The sequence below is a fragment of the Sminthopsis crassicaudata genome, chromosome 1 (assembly GCF_048593235.1).
Source record: "Sminthopsis crassicaudata isolate SCR6 chromosome 1, ASM4859323v1, whole genome shotgun sequence".
NCBI classification, from domain to species: Eukaryota; Metazoa; Chordata; class Mammalia; order Dasyuromorphia; family Dasyuridae; genus Sminthopsis; species Sminthopsis crassicaudata.
Genome location: NC_133617.1, coordinates 417,749,931 through 417,764,544, shown reverse-complemented (window position 1 = coordinate 417,764,544; position 14,614 = coordinate 417,749,931). Strand labels below are relative to the sequence as shown.

Genomic DNA, 14,614 nt, shown 5'->3' with positions numbered 1-14,614 from the left:
AGGGCAAGGACTGATAAGGGACAGCCAGAATGCTTTACTGACATCCCTTAATGACATCCTTGAGATGTCAGGAGCAGGGGACAAAGGAGTCCAGCACACTAAGGAAATTACAGTGAAATATTGAGTGGATATAGACCAGAGTTGCCTGTAATAGGTTAGATATTAATTGGGATGTGATTTGCATGATTGGAGGGGATATCTGAATAGATGAGCTCACCTTCAATTTGCATAGCCCTGAGCAAGTCAATCTTTTGTGCTTCAGATAACTAATTCTGGGATTTAACTATTAAGCTATCTGGTGGTAATTCCCAGCTGGGAGTCCCTAGTGTAATCACAGATGTTTCATCTATGCCATAAAGAACAAGTCTCTCTTAATTATAGTATATTCATTCAGTGAGCAATGTGTTGTTTTTAAAGTAAAATTTTCCCCCTTAGAATTGGGAAGGGAACTTTAAGAATTGCAAAAATATCCAAGGAGGGAAAATAGGTGAATGTAGATAGTGTTGGCTTTCCTGAGACCCCTCAATTAGTGGAGATTTTCCAAACCCCTTTCTGTGTTTTCAGACTTTTTCTGAATATTCTCTGGGTGGATCATTTATTTTTGTAAGGTCCTATCTGAAAACATTATTTTTTTTAGTTAACACTCCTTTTATAGCATCTATTTAAAAAATTTCAATTCCAATCTTGTTGGTTTTGAAATCAAGACCTTACCACAGCTGGCTACAATTCCCATCAATTCTGTTTTATCTGATAGGGTGTGTTGTGTATGATATGCCAGTCTTAACCTAAAGTGGTGTTAGATGAATCTATGGATTGGTGTTTGTCTGTGTATGATTAAAACAGTAGTTTATTGTTCTCTTGTCCCAAGGTGTAGACAGATTATGTTTACTTAAGGAGCATGTGCTAGATTTGTACCAATGAGGAAAAGTTCAGTTTGCCCATAGAAGGAGGAGTGGGTGTGGGTGTGGATTTGTAGTTTCTTCAGTTTAGGAAATTGATAGGTAAACTCCCTCCCTGAAGTAGCTAAGCAACTCATTTCTAATTAATAGTCTGAGAGCTGTTTGGGGCACTGAGAGTTTAACTCACTTTTTTATGGTTAAATCAAGTCAAGTAGCATTTTATTAAAAGCCTCCTGTGTAGCAGGTGGGATTTTAGCTGGGACTTGAAGTAAATCTGGGAATTCAGGAGGCAGAGAGCACAGCCAGTAAAAATGCCTGAAGTCTGACAATGAATTCAGTATTGTGTGTGAAGAATAGTAAAGAAGGATGGTGTTATTGCATTATCAAGAGGATTGAAAGGGAGTAATTTGCAACAAGGCTGGAGAAATAGGAAAAGACAAGCTTATGGAGGTTTTTAAAAGCCAATTAGAGGATTTTATATTTTGTCTTTAAGGAAAAGGAAATCACTGGAGTTGAGTGACTAGGAGGGTGACATGGTCAGATCTGCATTTTAAGATCAATTAGACAAATGCATAGATAATGGACTGGAATAGGGAGAGACTTGAGCCTGGCAGCCAGCAGACTAGAGCAGTAGTGCAGGTATGAAGTGTTGAAGGACTCAAACCCGGATGGTGGCAGTGTTCCAGGAGAGAAGGGGGAGAGTGTATGAGTTGTATATAGTGAAAGTAATCCATAAACATTTATCAAGAGTCTACTGTGTACTAGGTACTGTGCTAAAGATTTGGGATACAAAAAGAGGCAAAGACAGACCTCTCTCTCGTGGAGTTCCCAGAGAAGACAATGTGCAAACGATATATACAAAGCAAGCTATCTACAGGATACATAGGGAATAATTAACAGAGCAAAGGCACTAAAATTAAGAAGGTTTGGGGAAGGCTTCCTGTAAAAGGTAAGATTTTAGCTGGAACTTAAAGCCAGGGACAATAGTAGTTGTAGAAATGGGAGAGTGTTCCAGACATGGGGGACAGCCAGAGAAAATACCCTAAGCTGAGAGATGGAGTGTCTTGTTCATGGAATGGAGGATGGAGTGGAGAGAAACCCGAGACAAGCAGATCCACCTAGTCAGATGCGAGAAGGTGGGTTTATTGAAGAGATAATGCAAAACTGCAATGAACAGGCGAGGCGATGGTATGTGAGACACCTCGAGGAGTCCAGGATGATACCTGAATTGTGAGCCTGGGTGACTGGGAGAATAGTGATGCCCTCTATAGTGCAAGGAAAGTTAGGAGGGAAGACTTTTGAGGGGAAAAATGTGTTCAGTTTAAGACATGGGTTTCGGATGTCTATGGGACATCCAATTTGAGTTATCTGATAGGGAGGTGGACAATGCACAAGAAAAAGTGTGGAAAGGAATATGGAGACTTTGTTGAGTTGTCTTAATAACCTTTTTCTGACTCAGTGAAATCTTTGCAATATAGTGATGGTAGGTATTGAAGTTAGTGAGAGTCTTTCATGCATTCAATTGGATCTACAAAGTTAAGCATTGTTATTCAAAATGAGTTCTAGAATAAGAAAAAGACAAACTTTAAATATGATTGCTGGTTTTTGGAAATTTGTGCAGAATGGCAGAAGGGAAAAAGAAATGGGCAAATGTACCTCTCTCCCCTGTTTTAAAGGGAAAGAAGACTAGAACCTTCAAACTCTAAGACAGGTATCTTAACATAAATTCATGGGAAAATGTTATACATATTAAGAGAGTGACCTGTGAGCATTTAGAACAATGGTCATTTTTACCAAGAACAAGACATGTTTTGGAGCTCTGTTCAATACAGTGGCCATTTGTTGACTACAGTTTACTTGTTGGTCAAACAAACCTTCTGCTTCAAGGCAGAATGATGGTGAATTGTAGATATGGAATGAGGCATAAGTTTCTAGATATGGCCAAAGTGGTGATTTGTTTTGCTTGACTGTACTTAATTAGTTACAAAGGAGGGCATTATGGGGATGGAGGAAGTAAGTCACTGGGAAGTGATAGAGATGTCAAGAAAGGAAAAGAAAATCAGTAAAACAGGAAAAGCAAAGAGAATAGGTCATGCTATATAGTAACCTAATTTCTTTTTTCATAGGGTCATGAGACTGCTTTTACATAAGAATGTCTGTTAATTATATCTTTAAGGTGATCCCTGGAGAACTTGAGACCTGTTTCATCCTGGAGTGTGGCCCATGAAAGAGAGAGAGACTCAGAGATACAGAGACAGACAGAGAAACACACACACACACAGACACATAGAGAATTTTATTTAGTTATCTAGATTATTTAGCAACAGACTTAAATGGTCCAGCCACTAGATATTTTTGGCTATGTGGTCAACTCCCAAATAATGTCCTGAGTCCGATTCATTTCCTTTCATAAAAGTGGTGAAACTGAAGCTGAGAACACTTATCAGTGTTGTAAACTTAGAATTGAAAGGTGGTAGACCTGAATATATCCACTAGAACTCAAGAATATATGTTTGTTAAATGCTTCTATTTTCATTGACTTAACATAACCAGTGACTAATGTAAGAACAAACTGTGTTTGTTCAAATAAAGTACTTATAACTTCTTTTTGACAATTTTTATACTATTGCTAAAATATCTGTTTTTGAATAGTAAGCTTTTATTTTACCATGTTATAAAAAGGTTCATTCAGTCTCAACCCTTGAATAAGAAGATCACATGTAAAGAAATTTTTGAAAAAGTTTTTCCTGGATTTACTGGAATTTCAGTGAAACATTTGGCAATACATCTTATACAATCACTCCCCACCACTTTCTATTTTTTAAAAAAAAACAGTATTTTATTTTTCCAAGTACATACAAAGATAGTTTTCAGTATTCACCTTTGTAAAACCTTGCATTCCAAATTTTTCTCTCTCCCTCCCTTCTCCCCAAGACAGCAAGCAATTCCATATAGATTAAACATATTGCACAGTCCTTACAGACAAGATGGAGAGATGTGAACTAGACCATAGTAATAAGTTCATTTAACTTGTAAATTGGTTGGTTGCTGAAACCTAAGAACGGGACCTAAGATGCTGTCCCAGATTTTTATCTCAGCATTTTTATCAGATCAAAAACACAATTAGCATAAAGAAAACAGAATATAGTAGACACGAAGCCATGGGAATGTAGGGACGGACAATTCTGGGACAAGGAAGAGATTTGGTTCAACCTGAAATCCAGGTCAGTAATAGGTAAGCTATTCTGAGGTTAAAGTCAAAGGTTTATGAAGACATGAGATCTAGGGACTGGGTGGAAGAACAGTGAACCAAATCTAGGATCAAAGGTCCAAGGTGGTAGAAAATGAATGCAGAGCACAGCGAGGAAAAACAAGAAAGGGTAGAGAAAAGGAGACAATTTGAGAAATTTCTGCCACTTCTACATATCTCATTTCCTGCCCTTTCTTATTTATACCACAGGGGCTCTAAATCAGACCTTTGTCACCTCTCTCACCAGAACTATCTTATCAGCCTATTAATTGGACACTGGTCTTTCCCATCTCCAATTCCCACTCAACCTGGTTGCCAAAGTATGGACATGATCCTGTCACCATGGAGCATAAGCTCTTCTGTTTCTGGTTTTCTCCTGGCTTTCCAGGTGATCACACTATACCTCTCATGCACTCCTGTATTCTACTTAAACTGGCTTCGTCTTTCCCACCTTCCTGAAAGGTGGGCTCTCCCTGATTATGCTTCTGCTCCTCAGAACCTATGGCTCCATTCAGTCTTAGTTCATGTGTCACCTTTCAAGAAGCTTTTTTCCTTTTTAAAATTTCTCGAGTTGTGAATGCCCTCTACTATTTTGGATTTATTTACATATACTCTGTAATCTTTAGCTAGGATCCTCCTTTGTAAAATGGGGATGACAATAGTACCTCCCTTTCAGGGTTGTTGTGAAGCTCAAATAAGATAATGATAAGTAAAGCACTTCATACAGTGCATGGCATAAATTTAGCTCTGTGTGTTTGTGTGCATATATATATATATATATATATACATATATATATATATATACACATCTTCTGTCTCACTTTTGTATTTGTATTATCAGTGCCTTGCACAACACTTGTTTAATAGGTGTTTAATAAATGTTTGTTGGTTGATTGTGTGTCAGAGCCAGAAGCTTTGAGAGGCCCGAAGGAAGCTGAGGTACCCCCAGACTCATAGAGCCCTTTATAGTTTATTGGAATGCATTCCTTCCTCCTGTGAAATGTTTAGACTAGATGGGCTGCTATTTTGGGGCTGGCTGACTCAGTGTGTATGCAATGAGAATGAAAAGTACTAAACAAGACAGTTAAAATGAACCAGTTAGATCTGCAAAAGCTTTGTAACTTTATTTATTTCTCTATTGTCTCCTTTCCCTTTACTCTTCTAGTTCTTGAAGCCAGTCTGTCCTATAAGGTGCAACTTAGGTTCTATCTCCCTGAGTTCTTCTGTGAAATTAAGTTGCTTCCTGAAATCCTCCATAACATATTGCTTGGCCTTCCCCTTTGCACTTAATTCACTTTTTTAAACATTTGAAGTTGTGTTTTCTGTTAGCTTGAAGTTACTTGAAAATGAGATTGTGTTGATTTCACAATACCTTATGTATGGTCATCATTTAATATATACTTTTAAAAATAGAATTGTTAGTGAATTATTATGTGGTTGTAAATTTTATAATAATATTTTTAAAAAAGAAAAAAGAAGCAAAAGATAGATTATGACTATTATCATTAGAGTCCAATAATAATAACTGGCATTTATCAAGTGACTATTTTGTGCTAGGCACCATGCTATATGCTTTACAAATAATTCATTTGATCTTCACGACAATCCTGTAAAGTAGATGCTATTATTGTCCCCATTTTTTGGTCAAAAACCTGAAGTAAACAAAGTAAGTTTCATATAACTAGTAAATGTCTGAGACTTTGAACTCAGATCTTCCTGGCTCCACACCTAGCATTCTATATTTAGTGTGCTATTTACCATTTTTCTGACTGGACCCAATATATCTGACCTTATTATCCCCCTATTCATTGAATCTTGGTTGCTTCCTATTACCTCTAGCATCAAATCCAAATTCCTCTCTTTGACATTTAACGAACGTTTTTCACAACTTGAGCCCTTATTACCATTTCATTTTTTTATATTTATATTACTTCCTCATACTGACTTAATTTGCTGTTAACTCATGCTGACTTAAGTTGCTGTTCTTTGTACATGTTACAATATCCATCTCAGTCTCAATATTATTGTATAAAATATTTCTTATACCTGGAGTGCTTTCTGCCTCACTTAAAACTGCTAAGGCCAGGGAGAGCTGGGTGGCACAGTGGAGAGCACCAGCCCTGAAATCAGGAGGACCTGAGTTCAAATCTGGCCTCAGAAAACTTAACACTTCCTAGCTGTGCGACCCTGGGCAAGTCACTTAATACCAATTGCCTCAACAAAAACAAACAAAAAACTTCTAAGGCCCTTGTCTTTCTTCAAGATTCAGTTTAAGTGAGTAGACCAGTCAAGGTGGCAAAGTTGTAAAAAGTATGTTAGAGCTCTCCCCCATATTTCCTACATAAAAATCTAGAAAATGTACTAGATTGAGTCTTGATCTGGAAATTTTAAAAAATAGTCATTTTTCCAGCTTAGGATCAGCATAAAGACATAGAGGTCTGTGGACATTGGAGACTGGGGTAGTCTGGGTGGAGTATTGTAGTGTGGGTCTGCACATCTGGGCAAGAAAGTGCCTTACTTAGGCCAGTCTTGACTTTGTAGATTGTAGAATGGGGCAGCTCCACCACTCATTACCTTAGGTGGAAGGTCCAGTGTGAGGAGACCTGACCCTAGAGATGCTCTAGAGGGATGCACTGTCATTAGCCCCAGGCTCTGTACTGAATGAGAAGCAAGTAGCAGCAGTGTGGTTTTGACTTCAGGAGGACAATGAAATCTCAGTTCCAGGTATCACTTCAATATGAAGATAACAGGAATTACCAACCAGAGGGGAGCCTGAAGTCCTTTTAACTCTAACTCTAAATGTGCAAAGCTTTCCCTCTGAATGTGTCTCAGTCAAGCAGCAGTCTACTGGAATTCCAACCAGGGGCAAACCTACAGATATGTTGCTCTTACTCAAGTCCAGGGCAAAGAACTTGCAGACTTTGGAGCAGGGGAGCATTGTATATTGGGATATGATAGATATGTTTCTTAGTGTCCTATCATGAAGTGTCATAGACAAAAACAGAGGGCCTGGGATTGTTATTTTTTCTGTTTTGGTGATCTTAAAAGAAGAAAGAAAAGAGGGGAAGAGGAATTCACTAGAGAGGAAAAAAAGGGAATGAAGTGTGAGGACATTATTATGATTCTGAGTAGAGGACAATACAAAAAGGAAGGAATGAGGCAAGCAATGAAACTTGAACCTCACTCATATAAAGGAGCAAAAGAGGGAAGAACTACAGTGGAGTTCAGGAATATATTTCACTCAGTAGAGCAACAAAAGGTAAAGGGGAGAAGACAGGGAAATAAGAGAGAAGATAAATTAACAGAAGGATTAGACTTAAGCAAAATAAACTTTTAAAAATAACTTTTTATTTTCAAAATACATGCAAAACCTTGTGTTCCAATTTTTTTCCCTTTCCCCTCATCCTCCTCCCCTAGACAGTAAGTAATACAGTGTAGGATAAACAAGTGCAGTTCTAAACCTATTTCCACATCTGTCATGCTACACAAGAAAAATCAGATCAAAATGGAAAAAAAAAGAGAGAAAAAATAAAAGCAAGTACACAACAAAAAAGGTGAAAATTCTATGTTGTGATCTTCATTTAATCTCCATAGTTCTCTTTCTGGATGCAGAAGTGGATTGATACAAATCTAGATCTCTGCTGTTGAGCATGCTACTTCCTTTTATACCATCTTATATTGAGTGGGGAGGAATAAGAGAAATTGAAAAGTATAAGAAAATAGACTAGGTAGGAATATACAATTAATTGTCATGACTGAATGTGAAAAGGATGAATTCACATCTAAGACAGAAAAAAGTATGACGATGTATTGCTTAAAAAAGGTAACTAGGAAAACTACACTTTGCTGAAAGAAACCATAGATAATGGGCAACAAATGGCATAATGATTAGAGCTCTGGCTCTGTGGTAAGGAAGACCTGAGTTCATATCCAGTCTCAGACACTTAATGTCTCTGTATGTGGGCAACTCATTTTACCCTTTTTGCTTCAGTTTCCTCTCATGTAAAATCGCTGCCAAGAAAATCCCAGATGGGATTATGAAAATTCAGATACAATTGAAATGACTGAATAAGAACAAACCACAGATAACACAAAATTCTACCAAGCTTAAATACTTAGAGGAAATAAAATCATACTTTACCTCAGTTTACCCATTTCAGACTTAGATACATTTAACAAAAAATTAAGAACCTGAATGGATTTTTTTTAAAAGTTACCTATGATAGACCTCTAGAAATTATTGAATAGGAATATTACTCGGCTTTTGCATAGGGCCTTAGTTAAAATTGACCATGTGTTAAGGCATCAAACCCTCATAAACAAATGGAGAAAAAGAGAAATGTTAAGCAAATCTTTTATGGTCCACATATAATAAAAATTATTTGGTAAAAGGCTATTGAAGAAATGACTAAATATTGTCAACAATGTAATAGAATCCTAAAGAATGGGAGGGTCAAAGAACAGATCATAAAAATATATTTCATCAACTATAATAACAACAATGAAATATACAAGTTTTGGGGAATTAGCTTAAGCAGTCTTAAGGGGAAAATTACAAAGAGAAAGAATTGATCAATAAATTAGACACATGACTGAAAAAATTAGAAAAGCAACGAATTTAACCTTCCTCCAATTAAAAACCTAAATAAAAAACCAGGGAAGAAATTAATAAAATTGAAAACACTTTTTACAGGAGTCTTTTCCTGTTCCCTTTAGCTTCTATGTCTTTCTTATTCAGGGTTACCTTAAATGTGTTCTGTATTTATTGCTTGCGTACACACACACACACACACACACACACACACACACACATATTGTGTGTATATATGTATGTATATGTATATACATGTACACATATACTGCCTGTCTTTACTGGTAGAATATAAGATAGGAGTGCCAGAACTCCAAGTTCTTGATGTGTTCTAAGTACTTGATGAGTGCTTTTTCCCTAGTACATTTAATACACTAAAATATCTTAGCATTACCCTCCTTTAGCATTTGCTCTACTTTGATAATTGAATTTTAAAAAAAGAATCATTCTTTCTTACATATGATTTTCAGTTCACTTCAATTAGTCTCCACAAATGATAGTTGGAACAGTACTCTGGATCTAGTAATTTATTGTTTTTGGAGGGAAGGGAAGGTGATTTTGTTAAAGTGGCATTTATTTTCATTCATTCCAACCTTGTTATTATAGTGCTACTTCTGTCAATGAAGAGGATGACTTTTGATGATACTTTGTCACCATAAACTGTATTTTCAGAGGTAGAAATAATAAAAAAAACCCAAGGATGGATATATTCCAAGATGTGATTTCTCTCCCTACATGGTTTTATCTAAAACTCTCTGACCCTCTGCACTTAAGGAATAAAGAGAGGGGAGTGGAAAGAATATCTTTTGGTTAGCAGTGTCTTTTTTACTCTCAAGTGACTAATTTGTGCAGATTATACACTATGTACACCCCCTCCCTCCATGTCTCTACTATTGCTTTATGCCCAGAAGGCCAGAATTCTTCCAGCTACTTTGTGAGACTTATTAATGGGGTTAGCCACTGTGTATCAGGAAGGCTACCTGATAACTTAATGTCACTCAGATATGGTGCACTATAGTAGATTTCATTTTTTGCTGTGTAAACCTGATTGTTTAAGCATCCTGACTCCCATTTTAAATTCTCAGGAGTAAAATTTTTTTCCATAAGTGATCTTTGGATATTCTTGTGGAGCAACATTTTTACCTAGTGCATAAGTAAGCATTTATTGAATGCTTGTTGTGTGTCAAACACTGGGATACAAATTTTAAAAATGAGACAGTTCTAGTCTCCAGAGAACTTACAGCTTACTAGAATCCAACCAATGTCAAATTATAGTTTAAAAATGTGCACATCTTTGGTTAACTTTTTATGTAAAGGTGACATAGCATATCACTCTGGAGAAAGAAGAAGATTTGAAATCTGGAAGGACTTGTTTTTAGAGCTCACAATATTTCCTAATTGTAGTGTCAATGGGCAAGTCATCAAGGTTCCTAAAACTTCATCCTGAGCTTGGTCCCATAAACAATAGGAAAAAAAGAGAACGTGCTGGTCCTTGTAAGGAGTTGAGAAGTTGTAAAATTCTATCATTGCTTGTTCAATTTTGTAATGCTTCTCCTACCCTTGCCTTCTTTCTCCTTCTGCAAGGGAGCCCATATTGTATGTGGTTATTTGTTATTGTTGTTGTTGTTTTTTTTTTTATCAAAGTAATTTGAAATACTTTTTATTTTGAAACTTTTCTAAGAATATCACAATTCCTTTTAACATGCTTAGAAATGCTTCAAAATATCACCCTGCTCTAGCTTATCAACTTTGGAAGGACCAAGGTCTATCATTTAGTCCCCAGCTTCTTAATTATGGTTTGCCACCCCATATGGGGTCTTGTAACTAAATGTGGAGAGCTCAAAATTTTGACTTATTATCCATAAGTGTTTGATTTGTATACCTATTTTATGTACCTAGGGTCATGTAAAAATTTCTTGAGTGAAAAGGAGTCACAAGTGGAAAAAGTTTAAGCCTTGATCCAGTCTAATTTTACAGAATAAGCAACTACTGTCTATAATAGCCTACCATTTGTGGCTAACCTGCAAATATATTAACTTATTCACTCCTCTTTGAAGTCTTCTGATCATGTTTGTTATAAAATTACCTTGTATTTATTTATCTATGCATATACTGTATCCTGCAATGGAGTGTGAGCTTCTTGAGTACAAGAATGTTTTTTTTTTTTTTTTTTTTTTTTTTTTTTTTTTTTTTTTTTTTATCCCTAGGAAGGATAGAACTTAATAAATATTTCTTGAAATGAAATCTCATACCAACTTAATTTTCAGATTTTTAAAAAATATTGACATTCTTTTAAAATCAATATTGCTTCTCTTTTTCCTTTCTTTCTTTCCTCTCTTTCCTGCCTTTTGCTTTTCTCCCTCTTGTTTTCTTTTTTCCCCATTCCCTCCTCACTTTTCTTTTTCTCTCCATCTGAAGTGACCTTTGCAATATGATTTGATTTTCCTTCAAAAGGTTATAAACTCAAATTAAGGCACACCACACACAGCATATGAGTATGGTCTTCTACAGAGAGAGAGTAATGAACTATTCCATTTAGCTTGGCAGGGATTGAATACAGTCTGGTGGTTAAAGGGCATAATCAGAGCCAGAATGATTTGATTCTCTCTCTGCTTCTTATGCAAAACACTTTTCCTGTGACCTCAGCTAAGTCACATACCTTTCCCTTCCACAATTATGCCTTCTGAATGACAGGACCGTTGCTGAGAGACTAGTTTCTTCCAAAGTTATTTGAGATTGACTGATGAAAAGCTTTGTCTAAGCAAGAGAGTAGCAGTGATTTGCACAGGGAAATTCCCATGTTGCTTTTGAACATTATGGTTTTTTCTGTTGCCTTGAAAAATATTTTTAAGCAAGTGTCGTTAATTAGTGTGTGGCTTGTTAGTGGGTATGCTCTGTTCTGTGCTTATAAAGAACCAAATCATAAATGTTTCACTGGAGAGTAATGAGAATTTTCTTCCTTCCAGGGCTATAACTGGTATGCTGAAATAGCTCGATTCTGGATGTGTTATCAGCCAGAGCATCCTTGTTGCTGTCTTTACATCCCCTTTCTTCCTCCCTACTTTCCCAAACCTTTTTAATCCTTTGTGGCTCTTAGAGAAAATGTCAAACTTCAAAAAGAAGAAATGGAGCAGACCTACAGAGGCAAAGCTTTTCTGACTTGTACAAACATTTCAGAGCAAAGTCTTCTATTGGGCTGGATGACATTTAAAATATTAGTGATACCTAGGGTATAATTTAATTCCCTGATGATAATGATAAAGATTTATTTTTGAATCCTTAGGTTCCTGCACCTGATTTTGAGATGATGGGACTAGGAAATGGGCGTCGGGGGATGAAGTCACCACCTCTCTTGGTAGCGGCTTTATTAGCCTGTGTTATCGTCTTGGGTTTCAATTACTGGATTGCAAGTTCCCGTAGTGTGACCCTCCAGGTAGGATTCTTGGGTTTTTTCTTTAGGGGTCATAAAAGCTTACATTTGTGAGAAACCAGCTAATTTCTTGCCTTGATATGTTTTACCAGCTTCACTCACTAAGATCTGGTTTTTTTCTTTGTCAGTTTAAGAGAAAGCTGTAGAGGCCTATTAAAAATCCTGCTTCGGTGCCAATCCCTCCCTGCCCCCCATTGGGCTCAGGCTTGGCTCTGTCTGTCTAGACCCCTCCCTTCTCCTCTCTTAACACATGGTTTGTGCCATGCTTGCTTTCAAGCCAAGCCACTCTGAGCACTTTTCCAGGAGAACCATATGTTTTGTCCAACCATCTCAGCTCACTGTAAATCTTCTCAAGATTTTTTCCCCAATTTTTTTCCCTTGCCACCCTTCCCCACCACTTGGCAGTTCTTAAGAGAGCCATGTTAAGTGGATATTGGCAAGAGTAATTGCCAAGATGTTTTGAATATAAGCCAGTCCAACTTTGCATCTTTTCCGAGATTTAAATCAGTCTTCAATCTTAAATCTAAATATAAATTAGGGAGTGATTTTGGAATTTTTTGGAATGACACTTGTGTAAATATATATTAGTACATTGCATACAAACATAATATATATTTATATATCACATAAGTATGTGTAAATATATAAATATATACACACATGTATATTTAAATGTTTATTAGAAACTCTTGAATATCAATACAACCAAAGTTGCTTCATAATTGTTTGCATGTAAGTTAATTTTAATATACCAAGACTCATAGCCATTTTCTAGTCTTTCTCTCCAAGTCCCCACCAGAATTATTTTTATTCCCTTTTCTTTAATGATAATAGCTAATATTTATATAGTTCTTATTATATTCCAGGCATTGTGCTAACCACTTTACAAATATTTTCTCATTTGCTCTTTCCAATATCCCTGAGAGTAGATGCTATTATTATTATTATCATCCCCTTTTTACATTTGAGGAAACTAAAGCAAACAGATTAAGTGACTTGCCAAAGTTCACACATTTAGTAAGTGTCTGAGGCTGGATTTGTTTTCTTTACTCCAGGATCAGTCTCCTACCACTGTACCATTTAGCTGCCTAAATTATAGAGTATGTGCTATACCTCTGCTTTGTTTTGTTTTGTTTTAGATTGAAGATAATTATCATTTTTTTTACTCCTCCATTTATATTAGTATATCATAATTTAAATACATTTAAAAGTTAAATGTCCCCCTCCCCTTTTTTAATGCAGGGTGGTGATGGTGAGGTCTGGATTTGTGATTTCTTAGGTGTGAAGCAGATGCCTTCTATAAATGCAGATCATCAATTTTAATGCAGTTTATAATCTTAGAGAGTTAAGGTGCTAGTTGTTGAGAGATTGACTTGTCTGAAGTCACATGACTGGTTTGAGTCAATGTGGGTTTGTACCTACCACATACATAGCTCCCTAACCTTCAAAGCTTTCTTTTCAAAAGAAGTAAATTAAGATTAAAAAATGTAAAGAATCTTGCAAATATTAAGTTGACACACACCTTAGAGAGATTAATATACCTATATAATGTACACACACATATATGGGATGCATATGTACCTAAATATGTGTATAAAATACATATGCATGCTATTATTGTTCTTGTAGGCTTATATATTTTTTAATCCCAAATCTCTTATTTCAGATGACATTTAGATCACTACTATATTGTTACATTGCGTTTTATATTGCACTCATTTACCAAATGAATCACTTTCTTTTTATGCCCATATCCTGAGTTAACAAGTTACTAGTTACTGTAAATGTGAGCTGTATTATACTATTTCCCAAGATTATATATCAACCTTAACACTCCTAGAAGCTCTTTTCCCAGATGGAGGAGGCCCTGGGGCTAGATGGAACTTTTGAGCTCCTGAGCTCAGAGTGCATTTTCCTATAGAAAAACCATAGTAGATAGGAATAGTTGAAATGGGCCTTTAAATATTTTGGGTTATAAAGGCTTTAGTGGGATGGCATGGTAATCTAATTTTTTTTCCTCAATAGTATTTTAATTTTTTCAATTACATGTAAAAATAGTTTTCAACTTTCATTTTTACATGTAAAAACAATTTTTAACTTAATTTTTTTTTTAACATTTTATGTTCCAAACTTTCTCCTTTTGCCCCATGTTCCTTCATAAAGAATTCAAGCAATTTGATATAGATTACAATGTCAACATTAATTTTTGTAAGATTTTGAGTTCCAAATTTTTTTCCCTCTTTCTCTCCTTTATCTCCACCTTTACTTCCCCCTTTCCCAAGACAGTGTGATTTAGATTATATATGTTCAATCATTTTAAACATATTTCCATATTAATCATTTTAGAAAAAAAAGAATCAGAACAAAGGGAAAAATCATAAGAAAGAAAAAAATAAACAAAAAAAAGTGAAAATAGTATGTTTTTGCTCTGCATTCAGACTCCC

The 14,614-nt window shown here is 35.8% G+C and overlaps 1 protein-coding gene across 1 annotated transcript in view; it reads left to right on the top strand.

The window, feature by feature from the left end:
- GOLM1 (golgi membrane protein 1) overlaps positions 1-14,614 on the top strand; it is a 92,364-nt gene that overhangs the window by 19,043 nt on the left and 58,707 nt on the right. Inside the window, exon 2 of the mRNA XM_074280207.1 lies at positions 12,024-12,173. Coding sequence (XP_074136308.1) covers positions 12,045-12,173 — 129 coding nt within the window. The 5' untranslated portion in view covers positions 12,024-12,044. The remainder of the gene's footprint in view (positions 1-12,023; positions 12,174-14,614) is intronic.